Raw genomic sequence first — 14,286 nt, 5'->3', positions numbered from 1 at the left:
AAAAATGTGGAAGACTTTGGAAGTTTGGGCTAGAAAAGCAGTTGATTGCTGAGAACAGAGCTTAACAGGCCATTCTAGTAAACTCCTGGAAGAAAGTAGTGCTGAGAACAGTGTAGTTCCAGAGGGAAATAAGGACTTAAGCAGCAATTGGGATATTTTGGCAGAGTATGGCTGGAGTCTGCCCACAGCCAAAAAGCTTGCCTGAGGCTAAGTTGAAAAGCCATGGACTAATTTCTCTGGAAGAATAAATTTCAGGACAACCTAATGTAGAAATGGTGGTGTGGCTATTAATGATGAATATTATACCATTTACAGTGAAAAATATTAGATTTACAGTGAAAAAGAGCAAATGGGGCAGAAAGAAATATAGAATGTATAGGATGGATTGAAAAAGAGCACTAGGAAGATTAATGTTGGAGGCCTGCCATGTGATGGAGAGGATCCCATTGATAAGGAGATTAAAGTGATTAATGAGATTAAAGTGATTGAGGAGGGGCCTAGAGATTCTGACTTAAACAATGGAGAGAATGCCTTGAGGGCAATACCACACCCAGTTAAGCCTCCAACTTGTGAAAGGAAAATGCTGCAGGGGCCACTGAAGAGAAAAGCTTCTAAAATGGATAAAGCAGGGTGGAGTCCACCCCAAACTTGCAGTCAAACTTGGCAGTGTCATTCACCTGGCACTGGCTTTAGAGGCATGAAAGATACAAGAGTGAAGGGGTCATCAGTTCTTCCTCCAACGGTTTCAGAGAGCCGCTGAGGCCAGGCAGCACGAAGCAGGGGTTCTCCTGCATAGAGAAAGCCCTGTTAGGCCATTGCATGAAGCTATGAAGGTGAAGCCTGGTTGGCAATGGAGACCCCAAGAAGACATTTGTGATGCCAGAGCTGTGAGGCATCTGCAAAGAAGACCTGCATACAGGGAGTGGTACCAGCCCAAGACAGAGATGTGCATTGCATGAAGCAAAGCTGGAGAGGCTGAGCCATCTAAGCCCTTTGGAAGTAAAGTTCCAGATGTCAGACATGGAGCTACTAGATTTGGTGTTTGTCCTGCTGGTTTTTGGTCTTGTTTTGGTCTGGTATTTCCTTACTGTGTCTCCATTCCTCTCTTTTGGAATGATAATGTGTATTCGGTTCCACTGTATGTTGGGATATGTAATTTGTCTTTTGATTTTATAGGTGCTTACAGTTAAAATATTTACCTGAGTCTCAGAATAGATCTTGGATTGTGGACTTTTGAATAGTATGGAGACTGATAATGACTATGGGGACTTTAAAAGTTTGAATAAATGCATTTTGTATTTTATATGATCATGAGCCTATGGGGGCCAGGGGGTGGAACGTGATGGTTTGAATGAAAATGTCCCCATAGGCTCCAATATTTGAACATTTTGTCCCCAGATGATGGCACTGTTTTGGGAGGTTTTAGAGGGTGTGGCTATCCTGGAGGAAGCACATCACTGGGGGTGGGCTTAGAGAGTTCATAAGCCTTGCTGGATCTCCAGTTTCTCTCTTGCTTCCTGTACCTGCATGATGATGTGAGAGCTTAGCTTCTGCTGCTCCTGCTCCAGCCACCTCCAGCCACCATGCCTCCCTGCCATGATGGACTGTAATTTACCTAGAACCGTAAGCTCAAATAAACTCTTCCTTCTATAAATTGCTTGGGTCAGTGTTTCTATCAAACAACAGAAAAGTGACTAATACAGCCTCTCTGACCTCTATTGCTCACTGAGATCCTACCAGACCTTAAGACCCAGGTGCAGAGCATGAAGGGGGCAGAGGACTAAGCTCTTCACCCTCAGGTATAATGACTGGCTCCTTCCCTCAGCAAGTGACATGAACTCAGGACCGACAGAGCAGGGGCTTTGCCAGTGGAGCACAGTCCAGCAACATATCAAGGAAGATGGCATATAGTTTTGTGGTTTTAATTTTTATTTTTCTTTGTGAGTTTGTGTGTATGTGTGCATGTGTGTATGTATTTGGGTGGGTACACATGTGTCTATGAGTGTGCATGTAGAGACCAGGAGCCAACCTACTATTGTTCCTCAGGTGCCATTATGTGTTTATTTTTTGTGGCCTGGAGCTCACCAATTAGGTTAGATTGGATTGGCTAGCCAGTGGGACACAGCGATCCATCCGTTTCCATGTCCCTAGCACTGGAATTGTAGGCACAATACCACACAAAGCTTCTTTCTCTCTCTCTTCTCTCTCTCTCTTTCTCTCTCTCTCTCTCTCTGATCTCTTTCCCTACCTCCCTGCTTCCTTCCCTCCCTCTTTCCCTGCTTCCTTCCCTCCCTCTTTCCCTCCCTCCTTCCTTCCTGTCTTCCCTCCCTCCCTCCCTCCCTTCTTCCCTTCCTCCCTTCCTTCCTTTTAAGGTGTGTTCTAGGGATCAAACTTAGGTCCTCATGAGTATGTAGCAATCACTTTATTGACTCCCAGCCCTCAGTTTTTGTATTTTTTAATTATGATGACAAAATATATGTAATATGGAACCATTTAACCATTTTTAAGAGCATAGTTTGGTGGTATTAGTATATTTACATTACTGTACAACCATCACTAGTATTGATCTCCAGAAGCTTCTTATTCTCTCAAATTGGAACTCTGTAGCCTGTAGCAATCACCCCTCACAATTCCCTTTCCAGCCCCTAGTAACCACTGATATGCTACTTTTAAAATGCTGGATCTGTGGTTCAGAGAAGCAATTTGTATCAGGTCTCAAGCTGGGACATGGTACAACTCAAATGCTGTCTGCCTGGACTATGAAAGGAGTGTTCTTTCCAATCTCTGATGCCTCTGCTTCCATCCAGAACCACAGGTGGCTAGCTCTCCACCTCCCTGACTACTCCTCTATTTTCTACATTCTAGAATAACACCTTCCCTGCTGGGGACACTCAGACATCATGGAACAAGTTTAGAATAAATCCATAAGAGAGACAGTGATTCATCCTGTCCCAGTGTTGGGAATGGAGCTCCAATCACAACTTCTACCTTCAAAAAACGTTTATTGAATGCCGACTGTGTCCCTGCCCTGTTTGTGTTGGCTCTTCCTTGATGCTCCCAGTCTGCTGGGCCTTGCAGTAGGAAGGATCTGAGGTCTAGTTTTGCCTCACAGTGTGGAGGAGGAAGAGGAAGAAGATGATTTGTGTTTTCATTTTCCAGTCAATTTTGTATTTATTTCAGATAATAAGCAGTGACAGGAAAGCTGCTGACATTAACCTTCAGGCACAGAAATTGGCTTTAATGGACCCCATGAAAGTTATTTCTGAAGGCAGTTGCGCACCTCAGTCCTGTGACCCCAGCAGAAGCTCCCACCACTGTCAATACTGTTGACCGTTACTAGTGACTGACACAAGGCTGGGTGTGGAGGCGGAGTCTGTGCTCCTGTAGCTGGAGGTCACTGGGGGTCATCTCCGCACTTTACAGTATCAGAAAGGAATCCTGAGAGCATATCTCTGGTGTTCTAAAATGAGAGTTCCAAACTCATGTGATACAAATGGAGGAAAGCAAAAGGCTCAGACTACAGGATCAGAGAGGCCTGCATTCAAATCCAGGCTTTGCTGATGACTTAGTGCTCCATGGTCCATGTGGAGATAGCGAGAGGATAGGGATACCATGCTGGGGAGCCAGCAGCTGCCTCCTGGCCCCAGAATCTGCAGGTTCATTGGGTATATAATTATCTTCCAACAGAGGTCTAATTCAGCTCTCAGGGATATACAATAATATGGGTGGTGTTTGCTTTACTCTGTCAGGACTTTATAGAAAATGATCATTTATCACCATAGCAAGAAGTCTTCAAAAGAAAAAATAATCCTAATATCCAGAGAATTCAGAGAATAACCAAGGCTAAATGAGTCAAGATTTTAGACAATAGGCCTGAGTTCTAATTCCATCCAGCATGTGAGTGAGATGAATTTCTCTCCTCTGTGGCTACTATTCATTTCTGTGTGATGGAAGTAATACAATCTGCTTCAAGGTGTTGAAGAAGGCATAAATGTACTTGCATGGCTAGAGTGCTCGGTTATGCCTGGGTGTTGATAATCAGCAGCTATGATCAACTCTTGGTGTCCTCATTTTCATTTTGAGTATCTTTATCTTCAGCATGTCAGGATTAGAAACAGAGTCCTAGGTCTATGGATGAAGGCCTACAGGTCATTCAGTTCCACTATCACAAAAGGCAGCTAGAATACTGTCCACCCCCATGATCTGAGAGTAAAGGGTTCAATAGTCATAGACTATGAAGAATGCTGCCCAGATTGGCGATTGATCCATTAGCATACATGTTAATATTTTCAAGGCTCTGAGAAGTCCTACACAAGAGAAACTGGTTTAAGCTTGTTTAATCCAGTGTTTCATCATCACCAGAGCACAAAATGCTTTCCCTCTCCTAATCTAAGAGCTATCCAAATTCTCAGAAAATGAGAGAATGCCAACTTCATTTAAAGTATCAATGGGGAAAATGGTCCAGAGAAAGGATGCCACTTGCCTGATGTCATACCGCAGGCCAGTGATGGAACTGAGATTTCCTGTCCCCTAACCAGATCCCATTTTCTCTGAGCCAGGCTTCAACCTGTCCTTCAAACTGATGCTGAGGTTCCATGCACAGTGGGGCAGGGAGAGGCACGGCTGCTGGCTAAGCCTGTGCCTTAGTGGGAGATGAGAGGAAATGCGCACATTCTCTACTATAGAAGGGAAGACCCACAGGGGCTGATCCTTCAGTGGGTTTGACACTACCAAGATAGTACCCAGGCCCTGCCTGTCCCCACCCCAAGCTAGGACACAGGGTCCCTAGCACAAACTAGAGTCCACCAGTAGAGGTGGCAGAAGAGATGTTTGGAACTCTGCAGCAGTTGGCTGTTTAGGAGGATGAAGTACTCCACTTGACTAACCCAGTTCACTTGCATGATCCCTAATCTGGGCTTTGGTCTTCTGCAGCTCAGCTGGAGCTGTCTTGACACAGGCTAAACTGGCTAAACCTTCAACCTGACCCAGATGCTGGGGGAAAGGCAGATCCTGCATTTGAAGCTGGCAGCCAGTTGGGGGGCACTGGCAACTGGCCTGGCTCTTGTTATTCTGGCTGTTGTCTCCACAACCTCATGTGGCATTGGCAGCTCTGGGAGTTGGATCCCAAATCTCTGGCTGGGCTTCTCAGAAACAAAAGGCTCACCAGGCAGGGGAGCTCTGGACTCCACTATTCTCCCCAAGTCCCCAGTGTTGGAATCCAGCAGAATCCTCTGCAGTGCTGGCCTGGTGGGGCAAACACCATGGTAGACAGGCCGATTCCCCAGAAAGTTGGCTGCACTCAGGACTAAGGAAGATGCCTCTCTCAGACTTGCCAATGAGGTTGGAGGGGAAGGGGAAGATTCTGACACTGGGTTCCCATCCCTCCACCCTAAGGAGGCCACAGGTCAACTAATGGTCCTCTTTTCCTTGAAACCACAGCATCCTTGAACCTTGGGAGACAGAACTATGGAGAAATTAGGAGCTGGAGCCGGTGTTCCATACCATGAAGATACAGGGATGAAACCTCGTTTTACCTTAAAATTGATGTTTTCTTAAATTTTAATTTTAATTGACCAATAATCATTGCATAAATTTTATAGGTTATAGTATGATATATGTATGTATACATCGTGGAATGGTTAAATCAAGTGAATTAAAATGTCTGTCACCTCAGATACATTTGGGGGTGGGTAGGAACATTTTAAATATATTCTTTTAACAATTTTGAAATATGCATTATTGTAGGTTGAGGGCCCCTAATCTGAAAATTGGAAAGATTCTGAAATATAGAACTTTTGGGTACCATGTTGAATTTCGTGGGATTTTCAGATTTTAGATTTTTAGATTAGGGATGTTCAACTAGTAAAGTCTATTCAAATAGTCCAAGGACAGAAAAATGCCAATTTTCTGGCTCTAAGCATTTGAGTTACCAGACACTCCACCTCATTATCATGAGAATTGATTCTGTGTAACTGACACTTTGACCAATATCTCTCCTAAACCTCATTTCAAGTTGCTATCACGTGGAAGTCTTCATTTGTAGATCAACATAAGACAGTAGGGTGGAACAAGTCTCTGGAGAGTGCTCAGAACTAGGGAAGCAACTGGGCTAGAGAGTCTAGGAACAGAGCTGTGGGCCTGCTCCATGGGGGATGGGTTACCAACATCCACATCCCTTTGCTGCCCCCCTATACATTGGCACCTTGTAAGTAATAACCCAACACTTTAGTCCTGCTTTATTGTGACTGAAAGTGTGTCAATTCCTCTCTGACAAGTCATTGATAGGTGGGTATTTCATGTGACAGTGCAAAAGGTTTTGACTTTTGCCCACTTCGAGCAAAGCAATTTTTCACTTACTTTTCCAGAGCCCCAGTGACTTAGCAGAAAATCAATATTCTAATTAAAATCCTTGACCCAGCAACCCTGGCAACCAACAGGCCAGGTAGACTACTCACCAGTCTCTGTGTTCTCATGCTCCGTGTCAGTGAGGGTGAGGTTGGAGTTGGCCCGGCTGGACAGGCAGGAGCTGCGCCCTGACCGTGTGCTTCGGCCCCATAGGCGCACTGGGTGCTCTGGGGACAGCACAGTGTCAGCTTCCAGGTCTGCGTCTGAGCTGGCCCCCATGGAGTAACCACAGTGTGGGAGGCCGATGTCTGTCCGGTAGAGGGTCCCATGAGGGGGTGTCACCTCTCCGAGTCCCAGCTCACGCAGAGTGAAATTGGTGCCTGGGAGGAGACACAGAGGAAGGAGACACATGGTGAGGAAGTTGGGTGACTTGTCTCCACCAAAAGCTGGGGGACAATTAGTGTGGGATTCACTGCTGCACTTCTAATGCCCTGTGGTGGTTCACGTGCATGCTTGGCTCCAGCCATCTCCTCTGCTTGTAGGGCTCTTTCTATGTCTGTTTCCCTACCCCAGGGCTCTGCATCAAAGCCAATTTGACCTTTCCTCCTCTGAAAGCTCCCCATTGCCTAAACCTGTGCAGAGTTCACTGTCTCTTCCCCCCAGCTCCCTCTGCGATACCTTGCCCCTGTCCTTTGGGATGGTAGAATAGTCTGTCACCTCTGCTGAAGGTGGCCTTTACAAAGGTAGACACCAAGCCTTGTTTATGCCTAAATTCTTGTATTCTGAAGGGGCTTAGTACATGTCTGTTAAACTGTACTGCAGGCTTCAGGTCTTCTCTTCCAGGGCTCGTCAGCAAGTCTAAAGCAGGGTAAAGCCTTGTGGATGAGCTCTACACGGGCCCCTGGAACCAGGAGTTCCTCTTTGGGAAAATGAGGAGAACCTGAAGCAGAGGAACAACAGCAACTGACAGAGCCTGGATTTGAGCTTAAAATCATGAAACCCTTTCACATTGGTAGACGAATAATGTGGCCAGTGTCTGAACCACCCTGGTGCCTGCCCCCCGGCCTCTGTTCTGTTCTGGCTACTTCAGCCCCTTTCCTTCCACTCTTCTCCACCATGTCCCTGAGATCCAGTTGCTGGCCAAATAGCTCATGGCAGCAGGCCCTGTACCGCAGGGGTTTCTGGGCTCTCTGCTCAGTGACCATGTAGATGTTCTGATTGGCTGGGGCCTGGGCCAGACCAGATGCTACACACTTTGAATCTCACCCCTGTGTGCTATACTCCTTTCTGCTCTCCTATTTTGTTCTCCTAACAAAAAGGAAACTGCATACTGGAGCTGAAGTCCCTCAATCTGCTTTGAATGTCTCTGTATAGCCTACTTCCGGGTGCTGCCCCCTCCCCCACCAACCCCGCCAGTCCATATCTATGCTCTGCTGGGCTGATCCTCTCATGAGCGGTCACTCACATGTTACAAAGAATGACTGCTATGCTAAGTGAAAAATCAAATTTATTTGCCATAAACAGCCTGGGTCATATTGATTTCCATATGACTCGCCCTCCATACCCTTTTAAGCAGACAGAATTGGCGTCAACATCAGGAGCTGAAGTATCTCCAGAGAGGAAAAATGCAAAGTAAGGGCCAACTCCCGGGGCTCAGGGATCTTGGTGAGCCAACCAGCCCCTGTGTGAGGCGGAAGATTTATTTTACCACATGTGAGAAGTCCCCATGGTTTGTTTGCTTAGGGCCTTTGGCCTCTTTCTTGAGGAGCCTGGGACATGGGTTGGCATCTCACCTTTTTCAACATCCAGCTATAGCCTTGGGTTGGTGGTCACCTGAGTGCCAGCATTCTTGTTCTTCTACTGGGGGTATAACCAGTACCTTGGTATGTCAAAGGATTTGTGAGGATTGAGGATGACAGTTTGAAACTGCTTTACACATACATGCAAAACAATGCTTATTTATTTATTGGTCTTTTTGAGACAGGGTCTCCCTGTAGCCCTAGCCGGCCTGGATTCGCTATGGAGACCAGGCTGGCCTCGAACTCACAGGGATCCACCTGCCTCTGCCTCCCGAGCGCTGGGATTAAAGGCATGCGCCACCACACCTGGCGCTGATTTGTTTTTTACAAAGATCAGAAGGAGCTCCATTTCTGAGCCTCATGAGCTAGGCTTGCACCTGAGCCCAGGGCTCACTGAGCTCTGTCAAGCATAGGCTAGGGGGAGCTGGAGGGAAGCTCTGAGACATTTCATCTTTTCCCTCCACGGAGGCTCAGGCTCAGAGGTGACAACGAATAGTACGTAGTGTTTATAAAGCATTGGTTCCATGCTAGGCTCTGGTGGCAAGGACATTATTTACAGTCCTCACTAATCCTCACGAGCACCCTACCATTAGGTGCTATTATCCCTTTGCACAGGTGAAGATGCTGAGGGCCATAACAACAGCAGAGCCAGAATTCAAATCCAGATCTGTCTGATGCCAGAGCTTGAGCTCTTAATCATAAGCTGGGGGAGAGCTGTAGAGTCGTCATTTTTCAAGCCTGAAACGCAGCCTAGCTATTGGGACAGCTTTCATGTGGATCTAGGCCTGAGGGAAAGAGTGGAAAGGTCACCATAGATGGCTCTCTCTCTCTCTCTCTCTCTCTCTCTCTCTCTGCACAGGCTTGTTCCTCTTACCTCTGTGATCTTCATGTACGTGATTTGATCCTGGGTTGTGAAGATTAAACACCACTGTTTAAATGTATCTAAATTACACAGCCTACTGCTGGGTTGATGCTGTCCGCAGAGGGAAGAAATGCAGAACAGAATGGGGGTGGGTGGGGGGCAGCTGCTCCTGTTGTGAGGAAGTGTGGTCACCCGCCTCAAAGCTCCACATGCAGAACAGCAGGAACCCCAGAGCTACCACAGTGGGAAATGACCATTCTATAGGGCAACAGTTCAGAAAGACTGGGCCATGGGTGGTGAGGTGTGGAGAGGCAAGGAACAAAAATGACTAGATGGACAGGAAGGGAGCTGAAGAAAGCCCCTTAGTTTCAGGCTGAGCAGCTCAGTGTCAGTGATACCTGGAGTCACGCCCAAGCTTCATTGTGGCCCAGGCAAGAAAATGGTCCAAGTGGGCAGCTCTGGTGGAAGAGGGTCATGAGGTCAATCTTCCAAGAGAGAGATAATAAGGTCCAGGACTGGGCAATGGCAGAAGGTAAAGAGAAGAGGAGCTGATGTGAAAGGCATTCTGGGAAAGGATGATTAAGCTTTGGTAAGTACTATATGAAGGAAGGGGGAGAGAAGGAGTTTGGCGTCAAGATAGCTTCCCAGTTGTTAAGTGTTAAAAGGTCTAACGTTCTCAGGACTGGCTTTCCTCTCAAAGTCACACAGGGCTTGACACAAAGAAGGTGCTAAGATATGGGTGTTGAATGTACAGATCCCCCAACTAAGCACTAGCATTTATTTAGCACTTAATACTGTTACCATGTTTACCACATGAATGTGTCATCTCTCCAGCCCGAGGCCTGAGGTTACCATTCTAGGCAGCTGAGCCAGAACATGATTGCCCTAACAATGAACTACAGATCTAGGGGCCAGAGACACCTCCCCTGATCCCAGGGCATCTGAACATGCACTGAGGCACACACCTGTGTGTGTGTGTGTGTGTGTATGCTTGGTCTGCCCATTGGCATGTACCCACCTGTGCGGCAGAACTCCTCAGCCTCTTGTGGTACCATGTCCTTGACACGGCTGCCATAGGCTAGGCGGGCATCCTGGTCATAGGCCTTCAGGGTCTCGCTGGAGCTGTAGGACTTCTGTGGGGCCTTGCCCTCTTCGCTGTCCGCTGATGAGCTGGTGTAGCGGCGCTCGGTGTCCCGCCGCCTAGTCAGCGAGCGGTAAGGCTTCCTCTCCTTCACATCCATAGCCTCCAGCCTATGCTCCTCCACATCCACAAACTGGGCCCTTGAGGCACTCAGGGCCAGGTGGTCTACAGGAGGGAAAACCAAAGAAAGTTTGAGTCCTGGCCTTAAGGGGAAAAGGCAATGCCAAGGTCCACCCTGGACTTGATACACTCTTGGGGCAAAGTAAGTGAAGGATCATGAGGCAGAGTCAAGGACCAGCTCTATCACCAGCCTGCCCATCATCTTCACGGGGAATTGGGTACTGGCACCCAGGACCTCTCATGAGGAATCCTGTCTCTTTCTACTACTGGGCCTATCCACCTGAGCATGCTCAGGCTCTCCTCCAGGGCTGAGAAATCAATGGGACTAGGAACAGGGCCTAAAGCTTGAACTTAGGGGCTCCTTGAGAATTTATGAAATCATTGCCTATACAAAGGCACCGAGTTAAGTACCGTATCAGTTATCTCAATAGATCACCACAACTCTACACACATTATTACTCTCTCCAGCTTTTTTTTTTTTTTAATGAGTCAAGGTATTAGTCACCAACTTACATTTATTACCCCAGGCTGTTATACGATGTTTGCTTCTTGTCTGTCTCTTCATGCTATACAGCAAGCTGTCTCTCACTGTCTTGGTTATTCCTGACCCATGGCACTGCAGTGTCAGGCCTAGGACCTTTTCCAAGTCATTTAGGTATCAAATGACAGAGCCAGGATCTGTCTGGCTCTGAAGCCCAAGTTTTTCCTGTTATGTCATCTGAGAGCCCAACATTCCATTCTTAGTACATAAATGAGTCCTTCTAGCTTGTCGCCTCCAGATCCCTAGAGCAACAGCCAGCACTTGGGAGCACGGGCCTGCCCAGGCATCTGGTTGCCTATGGCCCTGCCTTTGCTTCTCTTTCCCCATCATGACTCTTTTTATTTTATTAAAAAAGTTTCACTGTGCATATTTAGTGTACATGGTCCCATGTTAAATGAGGAGATTCTCATACTGATATATGTTGTACATTGCATACCTTCTTTCCCATGCCCACCACAATCCCTTTTCTTCCCTTTCACTAATCTCCTTTGCCCCTAGACAATCTCACCTGTACTTCTGTGTTATATAAACATACACATTGGGTATATTTGTCTTTTTGAGACTGACTTAATTCACTCAATATGCTTATCCCCAGTTATATTAATTTTCCTGCAAATGAAGTAACTTTCCTCTTTCTGGCTTAAGAGAAAATTCTGTGGCATACACACACACACACACACACACACACACACACACACACACACACAACCACTTTTCTGTTTCCATTCCTCTGTTTTTGGTCATCTAGGTTGGGTCTATAACTTAATTTTCATGAGTAGCACTTTAATGAACAATAATGTGCAAGCATGCCTGGGCTCTGCTGATTTGGGCTGTGCTGATTTGGGCTGTGCTGATTTGGTAAACAGTCATGAGAGGAACAACTGGGTACTATGGTAGATCTATTTTTAGGTTTTTGAGAAACTTCCATACTGATTTGAATAGTGGCTGAAATAGTTTACATTTCTACCAACAGTGTGTAAAGGTTCCCTTCCAGCCACATCTTTGACAGCATTTGTTGTTTTCTTACTGACTGCCATTTTGACTGCAAATTAAAACTATATTGAGATTCCCTTACCCCAGGTAGAATGGCAAGTGACTTTTGATATGGACTAATACCTGGGAGATTTTAGCTGTGATGACACCTTTATTCTCCAAGGTGACTTTCTATGGCTGCAGGGCAGCAAACATAACCCCCTAAGGGCCAAGAGTTCAGTACAGGAGGAAAGCAGTCTATCCTTCAAAAGATAAATGGGATGACTTGTTTTTCTTGAAACCTACAACTCTCAGTTCTGGCTTCCCATTATTCCATTTTTCAGAGCAGTGTGGGTGTACAAAGCATTCACATCTTCACTGTTTTGTTAGAGAAACAGAACACAAGCTCCATGAGAAATGGAGTACACCTGACACCAGGGGTCTCAGTGCCTGGTGGGGCCTTTGCCAGCAGGAGGGTGCTCAGTGCCTGGTCATAATGGGGTGTGAAATGTGTGGTGGGGGGATACCCTCTGAAATTTTAAGACAAGCTGGACATTTGGGTTTTGGTATGAGCTGTCATTTTAAAATATGATTAAATTTTTTTTCCAAAATATTTTTCAAAACAGTGGTAGGCCAGATTTGGTTTTGAAGATCAACAGTTGTACTAGTGATTATTGGCATATGTGCCAACCCTTCAGCCCTTCCCTCTAAGACCTCAAGGCTCTCGGAGGTGGCACTCTCTCAGCTCCAACTCAGGACTCTGTCCACTTTTTTTAAAAAAAAAACAAAAAACAAAAAAAACCCCACAAAGGACAAACTTTATTGACCCCCTCGGTTCTAGTTCTCTTTCTCCTGAACCTCTTAGTTCCTTGTAGCTGCCCAGTCCAGCTAGCAGCAATGAGACTCAGAGGGTTTGTGGATGTGCTGATGATTACCACCTCCAAAGGAATGCTCCCCAGATTCATGGCCACACCCTGTACACGTGGCCAGCAGTTCCTCTTTGCCCTGTACTTGTGCTAGGGTGGACCAGCCTTTAAGATAGGCTTGTCAATTCGGCCCCCACAAGCAACCATACCAACAGCACTGTTGGCCAAGGAAATAACCTTCTTGGAGCCAGATGGCAGCTTCACCTGGATCTTCTTGGTCTCTGGATTGTGAGAGATGACTGTGGCATAGTTCCCTGAAGTTCCCAGCTTGCCCCTGTCCCCAGGCTTCTCCTCCAGACAGCACACAATAGTACCCTCAGGGACGGTGCGCACAGGAAGAACATTGCTGATATTACGCTGGGCCTTCTTGCCGCAGCACACGAACTGCTCTGTGTGGATGCCCTCTGCAATGATGAAGATCTCTGAATGCTTCTTAAATCAGTAGGGATCCTGAAAGACCACCTTTGTGAGAGGAGCTCCGCAACTGGGATCGTGAATGATGTCCTTCACGATGCCTTTGGCAGCAGATGGCTGCAGATGCTCTCAGGCCTGCAGCTCTTCACACACCTCTGTCTACTTTCTTAAAGGGCCCTTTAGGCCCACTCAGACCAATCCTTAGAGCCAAAGCTGGACACATCACTTTGCAAGAGAATGGTCTGGACCTAGCACTATATGTGTTTGATGGACCATGGATCATGAGTGTTTACTATAAACTTGGCCCTCATATTTCTCTATAATTTTCAAAGTGTAAATACTTGTGACTTATTGGTATTTCATAATAGCCATGGAGTACAAAGCACGACTATTTTCATAAAACCTGGGTCATTCAGCCTCTTGCCAAGGTCCATATCATGAGTTAGTAACAAAGCTGGTATTACTAGAAAAACAACAGTTATACCCAGATGGAATAAAGATGGGGGTCTTAATTCTCAAAATGCCTGTGGTAACTGAGCAGAGGTTTGACCTAGGACACAGAGCTATCAAGTCACATGACTAAGGCCCAAACCTAGGCTTTGAATTCTGCCGTCTCAATGCTTAGCCTTGAGTGTGTGAGAAGCAGGACTGCAAGGAAGACCAGAGGCCACGCCTTCAATTCTAGGGTCTTTAAGGTTCTTGACTGTAGTCATAGTAAGACAACTATCTTGCCATGTGCCCCCAATTCACACTGATGTGAGAGTGTTTATGTGTGTAACATGGAAGCAAAAGGATCTCAGAAGTTACTATATGGCTGTCAACACTCACCAGTCATTCTTATTTCAATCTCTTAACCTAAAAAAAATGATTGTATCTTTATTTGTGTGTGTGTGTGTGTGTGTGTGTGTGTGTGTGTGTGTGTGTGCCACATGCATGTAGAGACCATGAAGGCCAGAATAGGACATTAGATTCTCTGGAGCTGGAGTTACAGGTAGTTGGGAACTGATCTCTGATTCTCTACAAGAATAGCAAGCATTCTTAACTGCTGAACCATCTCTCCAGCTCCTCAGTCTCTTTAATTTTTAAAGAAATACTAATTATAGTTCTCTGCATTGATATTATGACATAACACTGGCTTTTGACCCACAGCACTATTCTGATCTAAT

At 46.2% G+C, this 14,286-nt stretch overlaps 1 protein-coding gene and 1 pseudogene across 3 annotated transcripts in view; both read right to left on the bottom strand.

Moving 5' to 3' along the window:
- The window catches only part of Tenm4 (teneurin transmembrane protein 4), a 775,468-nt gene that overhangs the window by 399,853 nt on the left and 361,329 nt on the right, over positions 1-14,286 (bottom strand). For all 3 annotated transcript variants that reach the window (XM_017800880.2, XM_017800882.2, XM_017800881.2), the window contains 2 exons: positions 10,025-10,312; positions 6,456-6,725 (listed from right to left, as the gene is read on the bottom strand). In XM_017800880.2, coding sequence (XP_017656369.1) covers positions 6,456-6,725; positions 10,025-10,312 — 558 coding nt within the window. The remainder of the gene's footprint in view (positions 1-6,455; positions 6,726-10,024; positions 10,313-14,286) is intronic.
- Positions 12,669-13,955, bottom strand: LOC103743057 (annotated as a pseudogene).

The sequence above is a fragment of the Nannospalax galili genome, unplaced genomic scaffold (assembly GCF_000622305.1).
Source record: "Nannospalax galili isolate Female #2095 unplaced genomic scaffold, S.galili_v1.0 scaffold278, whole genome shotgun sequence".
Classification (NCBI taxonomy): Eukaryota; Metazoa; Chordata; class Mammalia; order Rodentia; family Spalacidae; genus Nannospalax; species Nannospalax galili.
Note: the sequence above shows the minus strand (reverse complement) of the source record. Positions and strands in the feature narration are given on the sequence as shown.